The sequence below is a fragment of the Toxorhynchites rutilus genome, chromosome 3, assembly GCF_029784135.1.
Source record: "Toxorhynchites rutilus septentrionalis strain SRP chromosome 3, ASM2978413v1, whole genome shotgun sequence".
Lineage (NCBI taxonomy): Eukaryota > Metazoa > Arthropoda > Insecta > Diptera > Culicidae > Toxorhynchites > Toxorhynchites rutilus.
In genome coordinates, this window is record NC_073746.1 from 211,295,056 (window position 1) to 211,315,546 (window position 20,491).

At 38.0% G+C, this 20,491-nt stretch overlaps 1 protein-coding gene across 1 annotated transcript; it reads left to right on the forward strand.

Annotated features, from left to right (window-relative positions):
* Positions 1-4,157: 4,157 nt before the first annotated feature.
* LOC129780526 (secernin-1) lies at positions 4,158-17,440 on the forward strand. Its single transcript, XM_055788885.1, has 4 exons — positions 4,158-4,321; positions 4,380-4,609; positions 4,696-4,865; positions 16,521-17,440. Exons 2-4 carry the CDS (start codon positions 4,448-4,450, stop codon positions 17,290-17,292), a joined length of 1,104 nt encoding a protein of 367 aa, XP_055644860.1. The 5' UTR covers positions 4,158-4,321; positions 4,380-4,447; the 3' UTR covers positions 17,293-17,440.
* Positions 17,441-20,491: the final 3,051 nt, after the last annotated feature.

A 20,491-nucleotide genomic window follows, 5' to 3' on the forward strand; every position in this document is an offset into this window, starting at 1 on the left:
ATTTCATGGTCGTGCTCTTCAATATAAGCTTTCCATCTTTTTAATTTGGCATTAACATTTCTAGGAGAAATAGCAAAAGTTAAAGGCATGTGATCTGTGTAGATAAGAATTTTTGCGCCATATATAAAATTTCGAAGTGAGTTCAAAGCCCATACTATAGCTAACATCTCTTTTTCATTGGTTGCATAATTTTCTTCGGTTTTAGATAGTGTTCGTGAAATGAATGAAATGGGTCTATCTCCATTATCTGTTTTTTGGGATAAAACTGCTCCAATTGCTTTATTCGAAGCATCAGTTGTTAATATAAATGGTTCTTTGAAATTTGGGAAAATTAATACATCATTTGAAGATAAGATATTTTTCAATGTTTCAAAAGCTTTAACTGCTTCTTCATTAAATGAAATAGGAAAATTTCTAGATTCATGTTTCGAAATTTTTCGATGACCATCTTCGCCTCTTAGAAGAATTGTTAATGGTTTTGCCAATTTTGCATAATCTTTAACAAAACGTCTATAATAGCCAGATAATCCTAAAAACATTCTTAACTCTTTCAAATTTGTTGGTTGGGGATATTTTTTTATTGCTTCAACTTTTTTGGGATTTGGCATTAAACCATTTTCTGAAACGATAAATCCTAAAAATTCTACTTTAGTTTTAAGAAATTCTGATTTATCAGGTTGTATGCTAAAATTTGCTTTTTTCAATGTTTCAAATATGGTTTCTAAATTTTTTAAATGTTCCTCAAAAGTTTTGCTGAAAATAATTATGTCATCAATATAGACATGACATATTTTACCAATATGTTCCCTAAGAACATCATCCATAACTCTTTGAAAAATGCTAGGTGCATTTTTTAAGCCAAATGGCATACGAACGAACTCGTATTTACCATTATTAATTGAAAAAGCGGTTTCTTCTATATATTTTTCACTCATGGGAATTTGATGAAAACCTGAAGCAAGGTCTAAAGTGGTGAAGTATTTATTTCTTCCTAAATTTGCAAGAACTGTTGATGTATCAGGTATAGGATACCGATCACTAATTGTTTTTGAATTAATTTTTCTATAATCAACTACTAAACGGTATTTTTTTGTATTAGAAGCATCGGATTTTTTTGGAACAATCCATATTGGTGAATTATAGGGAGATTTTGAAGGCCTTATAATTCCATCACTTAATAATTTTTCAATTTGTTTTTCCACTTCACCTCTAAGTGCTTGTGGATATGGATATGATTTTGAATAAATAGGATTGTCATCATTCATTCTTATTTCTGCTTTTATTCCTGTAGTGAAAGACAACTTACCATCCGGTTGTTGAAAAAGATCCTGAAATTTAAGTATTAGATTATTAATTTGACGTTTTTCTATCTCCGACAAGTGTTCATTTTTAATAAGCTGATTTACTTCCTGAATCCTGTGCTGTAATAAAGGAATAGTATATTTATTATTTATCAATAATTTTTCATTGGATATGTCAATTATGGCCTTTAGATCTTTCATAGTATCATGACCAATAATAGCATCAAAAGTTTTTAGGTTATTCATATGAAACAATTCTACCATTTTATCGGAATAAGGTTGAAATAATCGAGCTTGAGAATATTTTTCAATTTTAATATTTCCTCCAACAGATGACACTTCAAATGGTTTCTCTAAATTGTGTGAAATTGTGGTATACTTAGGATGAACATAATTTTTATTCGATCCTGTATCGATTAAAATTTTCAAAGGATTAACACATTTGCCATAATATAAAAAATATGGCAATGTAGATTTTACACTAAAAAATTAAGTTCGGCATTTTCAGTAGCACATTCTGGGGCTTCGTAATTTATATTGTCTAAATATCTATCGAAACTTGTACCATTAAATTCTTCATTGGCCAAATATGGCACTTGTTCAAAATATTGTTCAGTATCAATGTCGGGTTGCTCATTTGTTTGTATATTGAAATTTTTATTAGGTCTATTCACATAATTTATGTGTTTAGATCTAAGAGATTGATCTACTTCCATTGGTACAGGTTTATCGAAATTATTAACTTGTTTTGGTATAAATGGATTTCTTGGGATTGGAGGTGGCATTATTGGATGTCTGGGTGTATTCCAATTAGGTTTAGGTATAAAATTTTGGCGAGGTATAAAATGTGGCTGATTGTTGCCTGGTACATAGTTCGGTTGAACATATCGTGGTTGATGAGTAAAATTTGGTCGAGGTGCAAAATTAGGATTAAAATAAGGTCGTGGTGTGAAATTAGAATGTGGCATAAATTTTTGCTGATTTGAAGGTTTAGCAGGCAAAGGAATTGAATTCTTTGGTCCAGTTGATTCATAGTGTCTTGGTTTAATTAAAGATTTTCTAAATTCGATATTCTGAAAAGTTATACAATATGCATACGCTGAGGCTAAAGAATCAGGATTATGATTCTTTAGGAATTTACCAACTTCTCCGTCAAGTCCCTTTATAAAGGAATCTATCGCTTTCTTATTAAACATATTGATCATTGCCTTTGATGCCTCTGGATGTTTATATTGCGAATCGTTTTTTATTTGTCCAGCAATGAGAGGCAATAAATTATTAATTTCGTCGTAGAAAATTTCCAAACTTCTTCCTTTTTGAGTTGTATGAGATAGAATATTATCTAGCGTTGTTAGATCTCTTTTTTCTCCGTAGTATGTGATAAGTGTTCTTTTGATCGCATTCCAATTTAAATTGACGGTAGAGTTAACCAAAGCATTATTGGCTTCTCCCCTAATTTTTCGCCTGATTGTGGTGCATATTGCGTAAAATTTATTTTTTTGAGTTACAGTACTTGATAAATTCGGCTGATACGCCTTAACTAGCGCGTCAACGTCTTTTATCCAATTTGTGAGTTCGTCATTGTTTCCCGAAAAAATCGGAATTTCTTTAATTAAGTCCGGAATTTTTTCAATTACAGATGGATCTGCTGGAGATCCATCACTATTTTGATATATTAAAATAGGATCTCTATAATCGATAATTTCCAAGTCCGTGGTCTGTCTGTTTTCCAAAGTTTCAATCCTTTCTAATATTTCTCGAATTTGTTCCGCCATACTGATATTTAAATTTCGAAAATTAGATATTAGGTCCTCAATTTTTAAATAATTTAATTTCCAAAGAATAAATTAAATCGATACAAAATATATATATTTCAAAAAATAGTTCACCTTTTTTATCACTTTATAATAAATGTTTATTTCTTTTTTTTAACTCATTTATTTTTTTCTTCACTTTATTTATACACTTTTATATAAAAAAATAATAATAAATATTAACTTACAATATTATCCTTATATACATGGAGATCCGTCGTGGTGTTACACTTTCCCGACACGGATGTATTCTTCACGTTCCTCCACGAGCGAGTTATTGGCTGTCGTGGTTACTGGTGTACAAATCGTGCGGCTGCTACTGCGGTCAAGTGTCCCTTTTTCGTGTTCAAATAACTTAGCACTCGCGAACTTTTTCGTGGCGATTTCACTTTGCTATTTTCAACACTACTTACACACGGCGGTCCCTATTCGGGCGCCAGTTAATTAAATTACTTCACATTTATTTAAAAAAAAGTATTTTTTATTATTCACTTTTCCCTACTACACAGTTTGAACTTAGAATTATAACTAACTGATGAACCGCTGCTCCCTGGTTTTATATTGTCAATTTGGAATGCGCCAGTTGGTTTCCCCGAAACGCTCGTCGGTAGTGTTTTGTGTTTAATTTCTCCGGTATTGGCAGGTGTTTCTGGAACTGGTGCTGCATGTTTTGGCTGGCATCGCTGGGTGCATCGGTGGATTTTCTAGAATTAGATGTTGCGGCTGGAACTGGTGCTAGCTCTTGTTATCTTATTGAAGAGGATTGCATAATATAATTGCGTAGTTCTACGTCGAAAACATGCGGTCGTGTCCTAGATACAACCCTTGACAATTTTTCATTCCAATTTTTTTTAGTCGAGTGACTTGAGTTGACCAAATGACAAAATCTACGTCTTTCATTTTCGCAAATGGAAATTTTTTTCACATTTTCATGAAATGTTTTCGATGAATAGTAGCAAATATACCCTTTGCAAAATTTTCCCATGAAATGGCCTGTCCCTCGTTCTTATTTTGGCAACTGATGACTACGAGACGTCAAACAACATTTTGCAACTAACCGTCTGAGAGCAAAATCTTCCTTTTATCAGATACATCAGATTTTAAAGCACATCGAAAGAAAATCTTGTCGTGTGTAAAGGTGCAGCGGTTTCGCGAACTTGAGTCTCAATTCGTGCAGTGGAATAGTGACTGGTTTCGCACGGAGAAGTATTTCCTGGATGTAGCTGACGATAGCGGTGAATCCAATTGAGATTTTTCATTGCAGATATTTTCGTGAGCCAACTTTCACTCCATTATCGATTTGGATAGTGAGAAAAGGGTGAAAACTAAGAAATGTCTGGAATCTGTGGTGAAGCATTCCTTGTTCGTGCTCCATTCACTGAAACGGACCAGTCGACTATCTACGGCCGCAATGCTCTCTGCCAGCCATCGGAGGAAGCGTCCGCTAGTGAAGTACTCTACTATCCAGCATCCGGGGAGCGCGGATCAGTGAAAGTAAAGTGATTTGTGTTTTAATGCTCAACGCAGCGGATTAATTGATTTTTTGCTTTCATTTTTGGTCGTCTCGTTCGTGAATGCAGTGTGACTCAGCTGAGATCGATGGAGCTGCAACGTTTTCTGTGATTCTGAGCAAACCAGTCGGCTGTTGGGGCGCCGAAAGCGGATCCAACGAGAAGGGAGTCTGTGTAGGGCTGCTGTTCAGTGACGGACATCGGAGTGATGGAAAACTGAGCGCGACAGATTTAGTGAGGTGTGTCTTCATTATTGCTATACTTTTATGAGATGTAGAAAAAAGAGCTGACGTTGTAATGCAACAATGAGCATCTTCCATAACATTATGCTTGCACCGCTTGCCACACATACTCAATATTGTTGCGCTGGATTCAATGGCACTGAAAACGAAATTTGATGTCTAATTGAAAAAATGTACGTGGAAGTCTCAGTACTGCAATGTTTCTTCCGAAAGGTTTTATAAGCATTGAAAGTGGTTGCACAATCAAGTTCGACATTCATATCGTTTGCAATATGATACAGTTATTAGTGTAGCTCAATCTATTGTCTCATTAGGAGTATTTCACACATAAAACTAACCAACGTATATGTTGAGACATAGTACATTACTTCTAACGACGTCGGCCTGATATCCAGAAGGGATAAGTAACTGTTATACGAAAAAGATTACACCACTGTTATTTTTCGTGATCTCTATTTCCTTTTTGAATACTGGACTCATTTATTGACTTGCGCTACAAATTACTAAGTAGTTCACATAGTGGCAAAGCATTTGGAGCAATAAATAACTTTAAATATACATATTTTATATAATGAGAAGAAGTTTCAAAGCAATCAAACAGGGTGATATCGAGATGAATTGGTTCTCTCGGGGATTGTATGCAAGGTTATATTCACTTCATTTCGTTTTCACCGTGAAGTGGCGTTCGTTCAGGCCTATGTCTATTGAAGAGCATAACTTCATTTGCCTCTAGCCTTGAAGAAGTTTTGTTAGAAGATCAATACGCTCACCGTTTTTGCTTGACGTAAGTGACCCGCTTTTCATCATCAGTCAACATTAAATTCAGAAATATGTTGATTCTATCATCAATAACGTAGCGGAGGGCATCCCAAATCACGTGGAATATTAGAACTTAGAACGATATAAACTAAAGCAGAAACAGCAAACTCGACTCTCCCGAGAGAGAGGGGCCACTAGGAAGAAGAGGAGTGTGACGAACTAGAACAGCTACATCGCTTTCATAAAACGCGAAAGTTTTACCAGAAACTCTATGCATCCCACGGAAAAACTTCGTGTCCCGAGCAGAAATATGTCGTAATAAGGATAGGAGTATCTCGAAGAACGAACGTGAAGTGACTGAATAGTGGAGGCAGCACTTCGGAGAACACTTGAATGGCGTACAGGCAGAGGACTAAAATAAATATGAAAGAGATTACTTTGGCGTAGTTAAAAATGAAGATGCGTCGTCCCCATCGATAGGTGATGTTAAGAATGTCATCGAACTGTTGAAGAATAATGAATCAACAGGAAATGAAGATATCGAAGCGGAACTTCTAGTGATCTGCCTGAAAATGTTAACTAATTGTCTACATCTATGGCAACCAACCGACTCATAACAGCTAAATTAGGAGGATATACACTAATCTGTCTCCTTCATAGTGGTCCTTAGTTTTCGATGATCTACTTAATAACCTAGTTAATCAAGGATACGAGGTCATTGGTTTCGCTGATGACATAATCATTTTAGTGAGGTGTAAATGTGAGTATACTATTTCCAATAAAATGCAATAGCCCTTAACTACACACTCAAATTGTGCAATATGAAGGACTTAACTCTCCAAAAACATTCATAATTACATTTACCAGAAAATAAAAGAATGAGATTCCATCTCTAAAATTGAGAGGCGTACAAATATTTAGGTGTCATGCTTGATCAAAAGCTAAATTGGAACGACCAACTGAAATATGCAATATCTAAAGCGCAGACTGCGCTCTGGACTTGTAGTAGTATATTCGGGAAAAAGTGGGGACTAAAACCAAGAATGATTGACTGGATTCATTCTTATATAGTGAGACCCAGACTAACATATGCTTCGTTAGTGTGGTGGCCTAAAACTACTCAAATATCAGCTCAGAAAAAGCCCGATAAGCTACAACGTCTGGCATGCTTATCAATAACTGGAACATTGCCCGGCACACCATCAAAAGCCCTAGATGCTCTTAGGCTAAAACGTAAAACATTTTCTAGAAGGAGATCTCACAGGGCATTTACAAATCCTGAAAGATTTTCAACTGAACACTACAGTAAACAAGAATGAAGACTGGATGAAAACAACGACTAACTTCAGTATTCCTTCAAACTGATTGAATTCAATCAAGACGAGGAATCGACGTGTCAATTCCAATGAGGCAGTGACCTACAGTTTTTCAAGCAGAAATACATGCTATTCCAACAGGCCTGAACAAGAGTGCCCTAATGATATACTTAAATTCTACTCAATATCTGAGGGCATTAGAAAAAATCTTTTTCAGATGTGAACGGGTCAAGTTAAAATCATACGAAGTGTACGAGCGGTTGAAACTCGGCACATACTCGAAACGGGTTCATTATACCCGTAATTAGTGCGTGAAGAGGGGACACAAATGAATGTATGAGAGCGCAAAGTTCGTATCCTTATATTAAAATTAATTAATTGGAGAAGATTAGAACAGTCGATGTTTAGCGACGTCTCTACATAGATTTAGTGAGTCTAGTCCAATTAAATTGGAGAGATCTTCAAAATTTGGAAGATTTGAAAGATCGTTCCAAGGCAAATTTCGCAGAGCGAAACGAACGAATTTGCGTTGAATCGCTTCGATTCGCTGAACGCCATTTTGATAATAAGGCGACCTTAGCACACAAGCATACTAGAGGATTGAGCGGATCAAAGCACAATATAGAGACTTTAAATAATGTATGTCCCTGAAATCTTTCGTAACGCGAAAGATAAAACCTAGGACTTTGGATGCTTTACTGGTGATATAAGCTACGTGTTCTTTAAACGTTAATTTAGAATTGAGAATGACGCCAAGATCTTTGATGGCCATAACACGGTTCACACTGACATTTCGTAATTTATACGGGTAGATAATAGCTGAATCTTTCCGTGAAAAGGTGATAATTGAGCATTCTGCTGTATTCAAGATCATCCTGTTGATGTCACACCATCCATCAAAAATGTTGAGTTGCTGCTGCAGGTATGCTGCGTCATCAAGACAATTAACGGTGCAAAATAGTTTGAAATCATCTGCGTAAGCGAGTTTGTGGCACTTCAGACAGTAATTAACATCGTTGAGGTAGAGTAGAAAGATGTAAGGGCCAAGGTGACTTCCTTGAGGTACGCCCGATGTAACTCGAAATGGATAAGATACAGTGTCACCGATTTTCACTAACATCACACGATCGGTCAGGTACGAACGTAACCAGTTCAAAAAGTTGCCATGAAATCCAAGACGTTGTAGTTTGGCGACGGCAATTTCATGGTTTAACTTGTCAAATGCAGCTGAGAAATCTGTATACACAGCATCAATTTGTTGGCGTGACTGTAGAGAGCGAGCGATGAATAAGGTATACAATACTAGATTTGTGGATGTAGATCGTTTGGGAACGAAACCATGTTGTTCATCAGCGATGTAATTGTTGCAGGCGTGGGAGATGTGGTCTAGAACTATCAGTTCAAAAACTTTGGAAACTGAGCAAAGGCTAGCGATCCCTCTATAGTTATTAACATTTCTTTTGCAGCCTTTTTTGAAGACCGGGGAAACAAAAGAATTTTTCCATGCCTTTGGAAAAGTCCCACATGATAGTGATTGGCTGAACAGGAGACTCAGTGGCGATAGACTGCTGGAGCGCTTTTTGTACACTATAGAAGGGATATCATCTGGTCCAGGATTTGTGGATTTTTTGATAACTTGGCAGTCTTCTTGTCCTCTGTTAGAACTTATAGCAGCTAATGTGCCATGAGGATCACATGGGACATGGTGGCCATTCAGAATACATTCCAGTTAATGGTCGAGAAAAAACGATTCATCAGTAGGAAATTCAATTTACGATAGTTGTAATGAGTTGATTCGATGATATTTGCAAAAAGGGACGGTGACGATGCATGTAATGATACCAGAAGCGGATGATGGTGGCGACACATTTTCATTAAAGCAGAAGGAGCTGATGTTACAGTCTCAATGTGGACCATCTCTGAATTGACGAAGCATAGATCGAGAATACGATTGTTGTTATTCAAGATTCCGTTCATTTGATACAAATCAGCAGTACTGTAGCCGTCCAGTAGACGTTCTGTCATACGATTCATAGAAGAGCTCGAGGAATTAGGATATAAGTAATTGGATGTGCTTCGAATACAGCTAATACCAGGTAGATTAAAATTGCCAAGAAGCAAGATGTTGTCATTTATTTTAATTTGATTCCTTATCCAAATAATCGATGAGATGTAAGTATCTATTCCACACAGATGTACGTATCTTGTGCACACGTGCACGAGTGGTTAGCGTCTCACATTATCATGCCGGGTGTTTGGGTTCGATTTCCGTTCTGGTCGGAGTATTTTTCGTCAAAGAAATTTCTTCCGGCTTGCACTGTGGTCACTCGTATTCTAGAGCTTACCCCTCGGAATACATTCAAGACGTGTTATTTGGCTTAAGAAATCTCAATTATGTATTAATAAATTACGCTAGTTAATGCATACGTTGAGACGGCAAAAGTTCCACAGAGAACGTTAACGCCATTCAAGAAGAAGAAGACGTATCTATTACTGCAGAGTCGCTTACACGATCCGGAGGAATGTACGCAATACCAATATAAGTAGAATGGTTAAAAAACGTTACGGCAACCCATATTTGTTCGACACTATGGCCATTTGGAGGAATTAATTCACGCGAGATGAGTTTCGATCTAACAGCTAACAAAACACCACCGCCAGTGAGTTCGCAACTATTCTCAGCAGATCGATCTAGACGGTACACTATGTAACAAGATCCAAACAATTGTTGCGACAGTGTGTTGCTATTGAGCCATGCTTCAGTAAAGACGATTATATCGTAAGAAGCATCGGAAACAGCTAGGTAGTAATCGGCGATAGATGTGTTCATTCCACCGACGTTCTGATAATAAATTACAATGTTGTGATCTATAAAAGTGACGCTCGCATTTGACGCTGATTTTGACGAGGCTGGAGAGCGCGAGTTATCTGAACATGTTGAACCGGATCCTTGTTCATCATTTGACCAACAGTTGAATTTGTAGGGTTTCATAAAAAATAGCTTGAGCGTTATCAGAATTCGACTGAGCGGTTGCCCGAGGCTGATTATTTGAGGTTGATGCAATGCGACGAGGTGATGTTTGCTGTACAGTTCGGATTGTAGTTGCATTACGAATTAGGAAAGAAGTGATCGATACTCCAACTGGTCGGGAGAGGTAATCGTATTCTAGATAAGCTCCGGAACTCATAATTTGAATGAAATAGATGATTATGGGATGTTATCTTCCCTATTTTGCCGAACCGGCTTGTGGCACCGAATAATAGAAGGATCACAACCGCATTTCCCAGAAATAAATTGAATTATGTTTTTCGGAGATTCGGAAGGTGAGAACCGGGTGAGATAAAACCAGTTTGATGGTTTCGTGACCGGTACAACGGAGAGCGTAGGAAGAGTATCGGTAGTCGTGTAATTCCTGTTCACATTCTGGTCGTCCTTAGCATTATCTGCATTTGCTATTAACGATGGCGATTGACGAGCAAGAAATGGCATTACAGTTCTTTGATCTCACATCGGGTACGTTGCCATTGAATATGACGGTGGATTTCGAAGCGCTTCTGACAATGGATGATCCAGTCGGTGCGAGCAGGTTGTTAGTTTGATCGGACATGACGATATGAATCGGCGAAGATTGGCGAACACACGTTTGCATTGTATTTAAAATGTGTGATGGTGTAGAACAAGCCGCGGTCTCATTGGTCTTGTCACTAGCAGTCGTCGTACCTGGTATCGGTTGAGAGTGAATGAGAGGCGTAGTATCGCGACCAGCTTCGACTGGGCATATACTATGTAGAACGTTACCTGTGAAACTAGTTGAAGTAGTCAGCACAGGCGACGATGAACGGTGCACGTATGTTGGTATTACAGCTGAGTTAATTATTCGTTCGGAAACAGCTGTAGTATCGTTGTACATATTGTTGAAAACTGTAGCAGTAGTTGAAGTTGCTAGCTTAAGGGGAGAAGTTGACGGACTCGCTGCTGTTGATCTGTTGATAGTACTTTCGATGGCGCAACCGGTGCTTGTTGAGCAAGAAGTAGAAACGGCTGGAGTTTCCTTGGAAATGTTCATTAGATCCGAAGTGCTGACGGAAGTATCAGTACGCATTTTTTTTCTCCACACGAGTAGTAATAAGTTGCGAAGATCCACTGCTGGTGCGATTGCGTTTATTATGGTTACCTGAAACAGAGTCAGCAGAAAACGATTCAAACGCATTGGTGAATTCAAATTGCAGATTATTGATCTCCTCATTGAACACGTTTGCATCGATAGTTATATTGGAGTGAGGAGAGCGGTTACAGCAACTAGCTCGTGGAATATTTTCTCCATATGCACGGCATAAAGAACGGGTCATATCGATTTGAGCCCCCACAAAATGGAGATCATAAAACACACCGGAAACAATAAGATTCATAGCGGTTTTGTTCTTAATCGCCTTTTGTTCTTAATCGGTCCAAAACTTCACAATAGTACGGTGATGAAAAAGGCTTTCGGCGGTCAACGATTCGATAACACTGAAGAAATTCGTGATGCAGTTACATCGTACTTCAAAAAGGTGGACGCTACGCACTTCGCGCTCGGAATAGAAAAACTCGTGCCACGTTATGAAAAATGCCTCGAACTTTACGGCAATTATGTAGAAAAATAGAAAATAAAACGTAGATTACGAAAATCCCCTTGTTTTTTGTTTAGATTACGAAAATCAGCTAACTTTATTTTTCCGCGATATCTGAGGCACTGAAACTTATTTTTTTGAACGACCTTCGTATTAATTATAAGGTTTCAAAAATCAATAAAAACAAAATTGTGTTTGTTTCCGGAGGTTTCCCGCATTTTCAGTGGGTCATTTAACAAATGATATGCCTGGAGAAAACATTGTTTAAATTGTTCTTAGTGACAATGTTTTGCTTTATCACAAATGACGGTCGAACAACTGGATGTGTTAATCTATATATATATATATATATATATATATATATATATATATATATATATATATATATATATATATATATATATATATATATATATATATATATATATATATATATATATATATATATATATATATATATATCTATATATATCTTATATCTATATATATAATAATGGATTTCTGTCTGTCTGATTCTTATGAAACTACTGAACCGATCAACATGAAAATTGGTATGAAGGGCTTTTTGGCCCCAGGGAAAGTTTTCGTGATGGTTTGAGACTCCTCCCCCCTCTCTAAGGGGGGGCTGCCATACAAATGAAACACAAATTTCTGCATTACTCGAGAATTGTTCAAGCAAATGAAACCAAATGAGGCATATTGAGGTTTTAGGGTGCAATAAATGTTTCTATGATGGTTAGACTCTCCACCCCTCTCTCTAAGGGGGGAACAAATGAAACACAAATTTCTGCATTACTCGAGAATTAATCAAGCAAACGAAACTAAATCCCCCTCTCTTCTCTAAGGGGGGGCTGCCATACAAATGAAACACAAATTTCTGAATTACTCAAGAATTAATCAAGCAAACGAAACCAAATTTGTCATGTGGAGCTTTTATGCGATAAATATTTTTATGGTGGTTAGACACTCCCCCAGCTTTCTAAGGGTGGGGTGTCATACAAATGACACAAATTTTTGCATAACTCGAAAGCTTATCAAGTACAATTGAGGGCGAAACTGGGTTGTAAGGGTTTTTGGGTATGAGAAATGTTTCTATAATGTTATGACACCCCTCTCTCCTCTGGAATGGAGAGGGGGTCCCATAAAAATATTACACATATTTCAACCAAAAATATTCCAGGAAAAAAAGAAAATTCGGAAAATTAAATTCCCATATGTTCTACAATTACATAGTGACACGTGCTCCATTTGATGTTTGCGCTAGCGAAATTGATCTTTGTTCGAAACTGGGAATGGATTTTAATGTGATAAAACGCACTCCTATATCTTCTTCTATCTATACAAAAAAAGGATCGAGAGATGTGTTGATAAGAGCAGAACTCGAGGAAGGAATTGTCCGATTTAGGGCTGTCTTTATTCTATCATACTTTCTGTATAAAACATTTATTCCATGTAACGAAGAAACATGTTTTTTACAAGTTGTTGAAAAATTTTGAACGAGAATTGTGTCTGAAAATAATCTGATATTATAATGATGAGTTTTGTTAGAAATACTGAAAATTTTATAGTAAATTCAACGGAGACGAATAGAAGATCAATCAACGAACATTTCTGCGATGGGGCTCATGAACTTGCTCATAGTAAGAAAACGTGAATGTTGGAAGGTATTGATAACACAAAACAAATTTTTGGCGGGACGAAGTTTGCCGGCTCAGCTAGTATATATATATATAAATGGATTTCTGTCTGTCTGATTCTTATGGACTCGGAAACTACTGAACCGATCGACGTAAAAACTTGTATATAGGGGTTTTTGGGGCCGGGGATGTTTTTTACGATAGTTCGAGACCCTTCCCCCTCTTTTAGGGGGGGGGGGGGGGCTGCCATACAAATAAAACATAAATTTCAGAATAACTCGTGAATTGATCAAGCAAACGAACCCAAATTTGGCATGTGGAGGTTTTGGGGTGTAATAAATGTTTCCATGCTGGATAGACACACCTCCACCCTCTCTAAGGGGGGGGGGGATTATGTCCGATGGTTCTGCCATGCAGAGGAAACACGAATTTTAGTATAACTCGAGAACTAATCAAGCAAAGGAACCGAAATTTGACATGTGGAGGTTTTAGGGTGCAATAGATGTTTTTATGTTGGAGAGACACACCTGCCCCTCTCTTAGGAGGGGGGTACCATGCAAAAGAAATACAAATTTCAGCATCACTCTAGAACTAATCAAACAAACGAACCTAAATTTGGCATGTGGAGGTGTTAGGGTGCAATAAATGTTTCTATGTTGGATAGACACTCCTCTCTCATTTTTTTGGGGGTGGGGGGACTGCCATACAAATGAAACACAAATTTCAGTATAACTCGAGAACTAATCAAGCAAACGAACCCAAATTTGACATGTGGAGGTTTTAGGGTGCAATAGATGTTTTTATGTTGGATAGACACACCTCTCTAAGGAGAGGGGTACCATACAAATGAAATACAAATTTCAGCATAACTCGAGAATTAATGAAGCAAACGATCCCAAATTTTGCATGTGGAGGTGCAATAAATGTTTCTATGTTGGATAGATGCTCCTCTCCCTTCTCTAAGAGGGGCTGCCGTACAAATGAAACACAAACTTCTGCATAACTCCAGTACTAATCAAGCAAATGGAGCCACATTTGCGATGTGAGGGCTTTTGGGTACGTGAAATGTTTCTATGGTGGTATGACACCCCACCCTCCCATCAAATGGAGAAGGGGTTCATAAAATTTTTACACATATTTCACCCAAACATGACAATTCAAAATTTTCGGAAAACTTTGAATGGAAATGGGAAAATTCGGAAAATTCAATTCCCATATGTTCTATAATTATATAGTGATAAGCTTTGTTAGTCCATTTGATGTTTACGCCAACGAAATTGATTTTTGTTCGATAATGGAAATAGATTTAAATGGGTTGATAAGAGCAAAACTCGAAGAAGGAATTATCCGATTTAGGGCTATCTTCATTCTTTCATATTTCTTGTATCAAACGTTTATTCGATGTAGCGGAAAAACATGTTATTTGCAAGTGATTGAAAAATCTTGAACGAGAATTGTGTCTGAAAATAATCTGATATTATAATGAAGAGTTTTGGCAGAAGTCCTAGGAAATTTATATTAAAAGTAAATTGTAAAGGGTCAATTAGAAGCTGAATCAATTAACAGTTCTGCAATTGGACCCATGATCGTAAGTAAGAAAACGTGAATGTTTGGAGGTATTGATAACAAAAAATAAATTTTGGGCGGGACGAAGTTTGCCGGGTCAGCTAGTATTAAATAACAATCTGAATGAAAATATTGAAACGGAAACATTAATGAAGAAATATCTACTCTTGCAAGTAGTATGTTTTATTGAGGTTATAAAATGATCACGGCAAAAGGTGGAAGGATAATGTGCGATTCACATAGCACGTTACGGAGAAGAACGTCTACGTTCCGTCAATGTCTCCACCAATTCACACATGCAGTCAATGCTTCCACCAGCACCGTCACGTCAAATGCCAAACGAATGATTCAATTAATTTTATTCATGGTGTCGCCACCTACAACAATTTTGAATTGCAATGCACTCTTTCAAATCAGCATGCCTAAAATCAGTTTCGAATTTTGGAAAATTCAATGGGAATCATTGAATTCAATTATTTAAATGCTTAAACCCCGTAGTCCGACCCTTATTCAACAATAATAATAAATAGAATAATTCTCTCAACTAGTCGTGAATGATTTTCACTCCGAAATTTGGAGCTAAGCGATATGTTGGCATAAAAAGTACAGTAAGTTACTTATAATGCGATATGCTGAGGCACCACTCAGTGTCGTATTGGAGTCGATTTTGATCAGTAATCGGCCATTCGCGACTGTTAGCGACTTTCAATGTGGGGCCATAATTTGGGCCCCGAATTCAATATTTACAAAAATGTCCAATTAGAGGTAAAAATGTCTAATAAAACGTGTTGCATCACAGATCGGTTAAATTAGCTCAATGTCGGTTTAAATGTAAATTACTGTACAACCAAATCAAAACAAAAGCCGAGACACAAAGCCCAGACAAAAACCATCCGTCTCCGTCAATTATTCTTTTCTACAAATCCTGCCGGTCGTTTTCGTTGAACTTATGCTGACGGGTTGTTACGTTGCTGGTGTATGTGAATGTTTTCATGGGAATTGCATGGTAGAATCATTGACGTATCGTGACGTGAACGTGACGTGTATGTTGTATGTGAATCGCACTTAATAATCCATTGCGTTTGGAGGTGACATTATCCTACACCAGCTGGCGGGCGCCTAGGAATACCTACGCGGGCGACCGGTAGACCGCGGACTACCGTTTGGTCATCCCTGGCCTAGAGCATTAATATTGGATCTCGTTGAGGCAAACTTTCAGAATCATTCTAGATACGAAGCAATGAATGTCGCTTGTTCTTCCTTGTTTTGCGTCATCACATGTCTTCGTTTCGAATTGAGCTGTGGACGTGACTTACTGATGTCTCTTTCATTGCAATCATTACATCAAACTGGCGCCATTCCATTTGGGGTTCTGAACTACACAATTATGTGGGGAATCATCAAACTAGGCTATCATCAGCTCACTAAAAACATAATTGTTCAGGAATTTTGTGTGTGATTAGGTTTCGCATGACAGTAGCAAAAATATCTCCACCAAGGATGACAACTAAGCTAATCGAGACCGGAAATATTAAAAGAAAGGGCTTCTGTTGAGAAGAGCGCAAAGCGGAGATAAGTGTGCGTGTGTGTTCTAGTTCTAGTTCTACGTAAACAATGTGGTCGTGTCTTGGACACAACCTCCAATAATTTTTTGTTTAGCCCGTTGACTTTGCTGATTTATTGAAATTGAAAGAATAAATTCGTGTGTACAACCTCATAAGTTCTAATGTATCTAACAAGAGAGTATTGTACCTCCTTTGCAGGTTAGGGTTGGAACGTGGAGGAACCGCTTCGGAAACAATCGATGCCATCACGTCGCTAAGTGCCGAGCACGGACCCGAGGGTGAGAGCAAAGATTCGGCCAAGGCTGCGTTCGTTGTATGTGACCCGACTGAGGTATGGCTACTGGACATCGTGGGTAGCCTTTGGGCTGCTAAGAAGGTGCCGTCTAGCAGCCTTGCACTGAAAGCAGGTCTCTCGGTCGATAGCCAGATAGACCGAAGCTCGGATAATCTGTCGACGAAATTGCAAGGCGCTGGGATCTGGGATGGATCTGGCGAGCTTAACTTTAGCGCACTTTTTGACTACGAACCAGCCCGATCGTGGCCTGCCAGTGAGCCATCCAGTGAGGCATCGTTTGGTGTGATTCAAATGTTTGAAACGTTGCGAGCTTCTGGGGTGGATCAGAAAGCGCTCACCAGTCATGTATCTGTTTTATCTAGCACTGGCCTTTCCTGTCATTGGTTCACGGCAACGCCAAATCCGCTTGAGTCAGTCTTTAAACCATTTGCATTTACACCAGGAACCAAAATCTCACCACTGACCAAGGTTCCTGAGGGACAAAGTCAGACATTGCTCCATAAACTGCACAGTAGCCGAAAATGGGAACAAATTGGTGATTTGTTGAAATCACTCGAAAGCACATGCGTTGAGGAAGTAAATCGCTTCATAAGTGAACATTCCGGTGAACCTAACCAAGAATTGGATGAACTGATGAAAGATTGCGTTGAGGCGGAGGTGAAGTTCTATCGCTAAATGCTATTGCAGATTACCGTTTGTCGTACCGCAAATTATACTGAAACGAACAAAGCGCTATTTGATAGCACATTAACCGTACTTTTACCACATTCCTCAACAAATAAGATTTGCTTGATTTCTAGAAAAATGAATAGGTTGAAAAGTATAGCATCTATTGAATCAGTTTTCATTGATGACGACTTTAATCCTCGGAATATTACCGACAACTGACATTCGATACAAACATAACGATCAATATATAATATGTTTAAGTGGAAGTGTTTTTGTGGTTTATATATATATACTGCATTTTTGCAAGTGTGCTTAAGTCAGTTTTAAGGTTCCTTTTTTCTCTCTTTATTGTGTCTAAGACGAATTTGTTATTATTTTGTACTGCAAAGTAAATTCCAAAACAATTTATACTAATTATCCAACAATGATTTCAATACCGTTAGATCTCACTATTTATCATTAAACGTATTTTATTTTCGCATTACTATGTATGTTTACCAAGCGTTCGAACGTTGTAACTTTGTAGAATTGGTAGTCTCATTTTGATATTGTGATTCGTCATGAATTTACGCAACACACACACAATAGATAAATGCTCTGATAAAAAGAATCAAATATTGCATCTACAATATAATCTCTCTAATGAACAATAATAACAAGAAGTATTCTACCGATGCATGCGAAGAAACGCCAAAAAATTGAACAATAGAAAATCGGAAAATAGTAAATGAAAAGATATCACTTCCAACCAAGACCACGTCGAAATTTATATTTTTTTTGACGTAGGATTACATCTTTCGGGAACATATTGTGTACAAATTGAAAAAAAAATCGATCACATCGAGAAAAATGTCCAATTTCAAACGCTTATTGCTTAGTCATTTCTTGATGGATTGATGTGATTTTTGCGTCAATCGACTTCGACACTCCATAACAATTCTCTGCATTGAAGAAAATAGTATGTCATGAGCTGGGCTCGGTATAGTCATAGTCATCTGAGGATAGTCAGCTGACTATCTGACTGATTTTATCCGTATTCAGTCGAAAATGACTTTTGGCTTCTTCACGCAGTTTCTCCGCCAAAACGTTTAGCGCTCCCTCTACCGACTCGACTCTATCATTTCATCCTTCTTCTAGTGAATTCGTTTTTGTTCAGTTTCAACCCAAGTGCCGCACTAACTGCTGTCAAAACGTTCTTTTATTCAATCAGTTTCGTACTCAGTGTCGCACTAGTTCGCCCCGAAAGCTGTTAGTTTCGCACTGAGATGTTTCACGGGTTGGCACTCGGGTTCACCAATACAACTATACTGAACTGTCAAGTTCCGAGTATTGTTTTGGAAAATCTAAAAATAAAGACTATGAAAATGGAAAACCTGCTATTTCTGCTTTTGTACGTGTGCTTCCATTGGGAGGCGCAAATAATGATGGATATTCAGGTGGAACAAACCTGCTTTCAAGATCAAAATTATGAATGAAAATTTACTTTAACGTATCGAATATTTATTTTATGTGATGAAATAAGAGGTTTTTTTCCGATATCGCAGAAACATATTGAACGAAAACTGTGTCTAATGATGATTTTATATTATAATAGTAATTATTTGTGGAACAAATAGGAAATGCATCGACAAATGGTTAAGTGAGTGTCAGAGCTACATGTGTTAGGTAATCAAACAATATGAAGTAAAAATTTTCATTCAAACTTTTATATTTTTACACTGCACTGCACCACTGGCCCTTCTGATCTGATAGAGAATAATTTACCTCCCAAGCATTAATATCGCCACCAGACGTCGACACTGTACATTTGTCGTCGCAAATATTAGGCTGTCAAAAAAGTCCTGCGGTATTTCCGCGAGGTGTCCTTGTAAGCGCGTAGTTCTAGTTGTATTAATTGTATCGAGTCATACTATAGCTTGTTGGAAAGGTATTTTTGCGCGCTATAATATAGTCCTTGACAGTGTTTTGTTTGGTTAAGTCGTTCGTGAGTTATAGTGTCGCAAATATGGAGCAAAATAAAGAGAAAATCCGACATATTTTACAGTACTACTATGACAAAGGCAAAAATGCATCTCAAGCTGCCAATAAAATTTGTGCAGTTTATGGACCCGATACAGTTTCCATTTCCACCGCACAACGATGGTTTCAACGTTTTCGTTCTGGTGTAAAGGTCGTCGAAAATGCGCCACGCTCCGGAAGGCCTGTCGTCGAAAATTGCGTCAAAATCGCTGAATTAGCCGAGAAAGACCGGCATAATAGCAGCCGTAGCATCGGCCAAGAGCTGGGGATAAGTCATCAAACCGTTATTAACCATTTGAAGAAGCTTGGATTCACAAAGAAGCTCGATGTATGGGTGCCACACACGTTGACGCAAAAAAAACATCTTTGACCGTATCGACGCATGTGAATCGCTGCTGAATCGCAACAAAATCGACCCGTTTCTGAAGCGGATGGTGACTGGCGATGAAAAGTGGGTCACTTACGACAACGTGAAGCGCAAACGGTCGTGGTCGAAGCCCGCTGAAGCGGCTCAGACGGTGGCCAAGCCCTCATTAACGGCCAGGAAGGTTCTGCTGTGTGTTTGGTGGGATTGTCAAGGAATAATCTATTATGAGCTGCTTCCTTATGGCCAAACGCTCAATTCGGACCTGTACTGCCAACAACTGGACCGCTTGAAGGTAGCACTTATGAAGAAGAGGCCATCTTTGATAAACAGAGGCCGCATTGTCTTCCATCAGGACAACGCCAGGCCACACACTTCATTGATGACACGCCAGAAGCTTCGGGAGCTCGGATGGGAGAATATTTTGCATCCGCCGTATAGTCCGGACCTTGCACCAAGTGACTACCACCTGTTTTTGTCCATGGCGAACGAACTAGGTAGTCAGAAGTTAGCCACAAAAGAGGCCTGTGAAAATTGGCTATCCGAGTGTTTTGCCAATAAGGAAGCGAGCTTCTATAACAGGGGTATTATGAAGTTGGCATCTCGTTGGGAACAAGTCATCGAACAAAACGGCGCATATTTGACTTAAAACAGATGATTGTAACTAATTTTATGAACAAATGAAAATTCAAAAAAAATACCGCAGGACTTTTTTGACAGCCTAATATAAACAAATCAGACTATATAACGCACACCAACAAACCACCACATTCGTGAAACTGAAAACGTTTTTTTATTACAGAGTCAGTTTGGCACTGACTC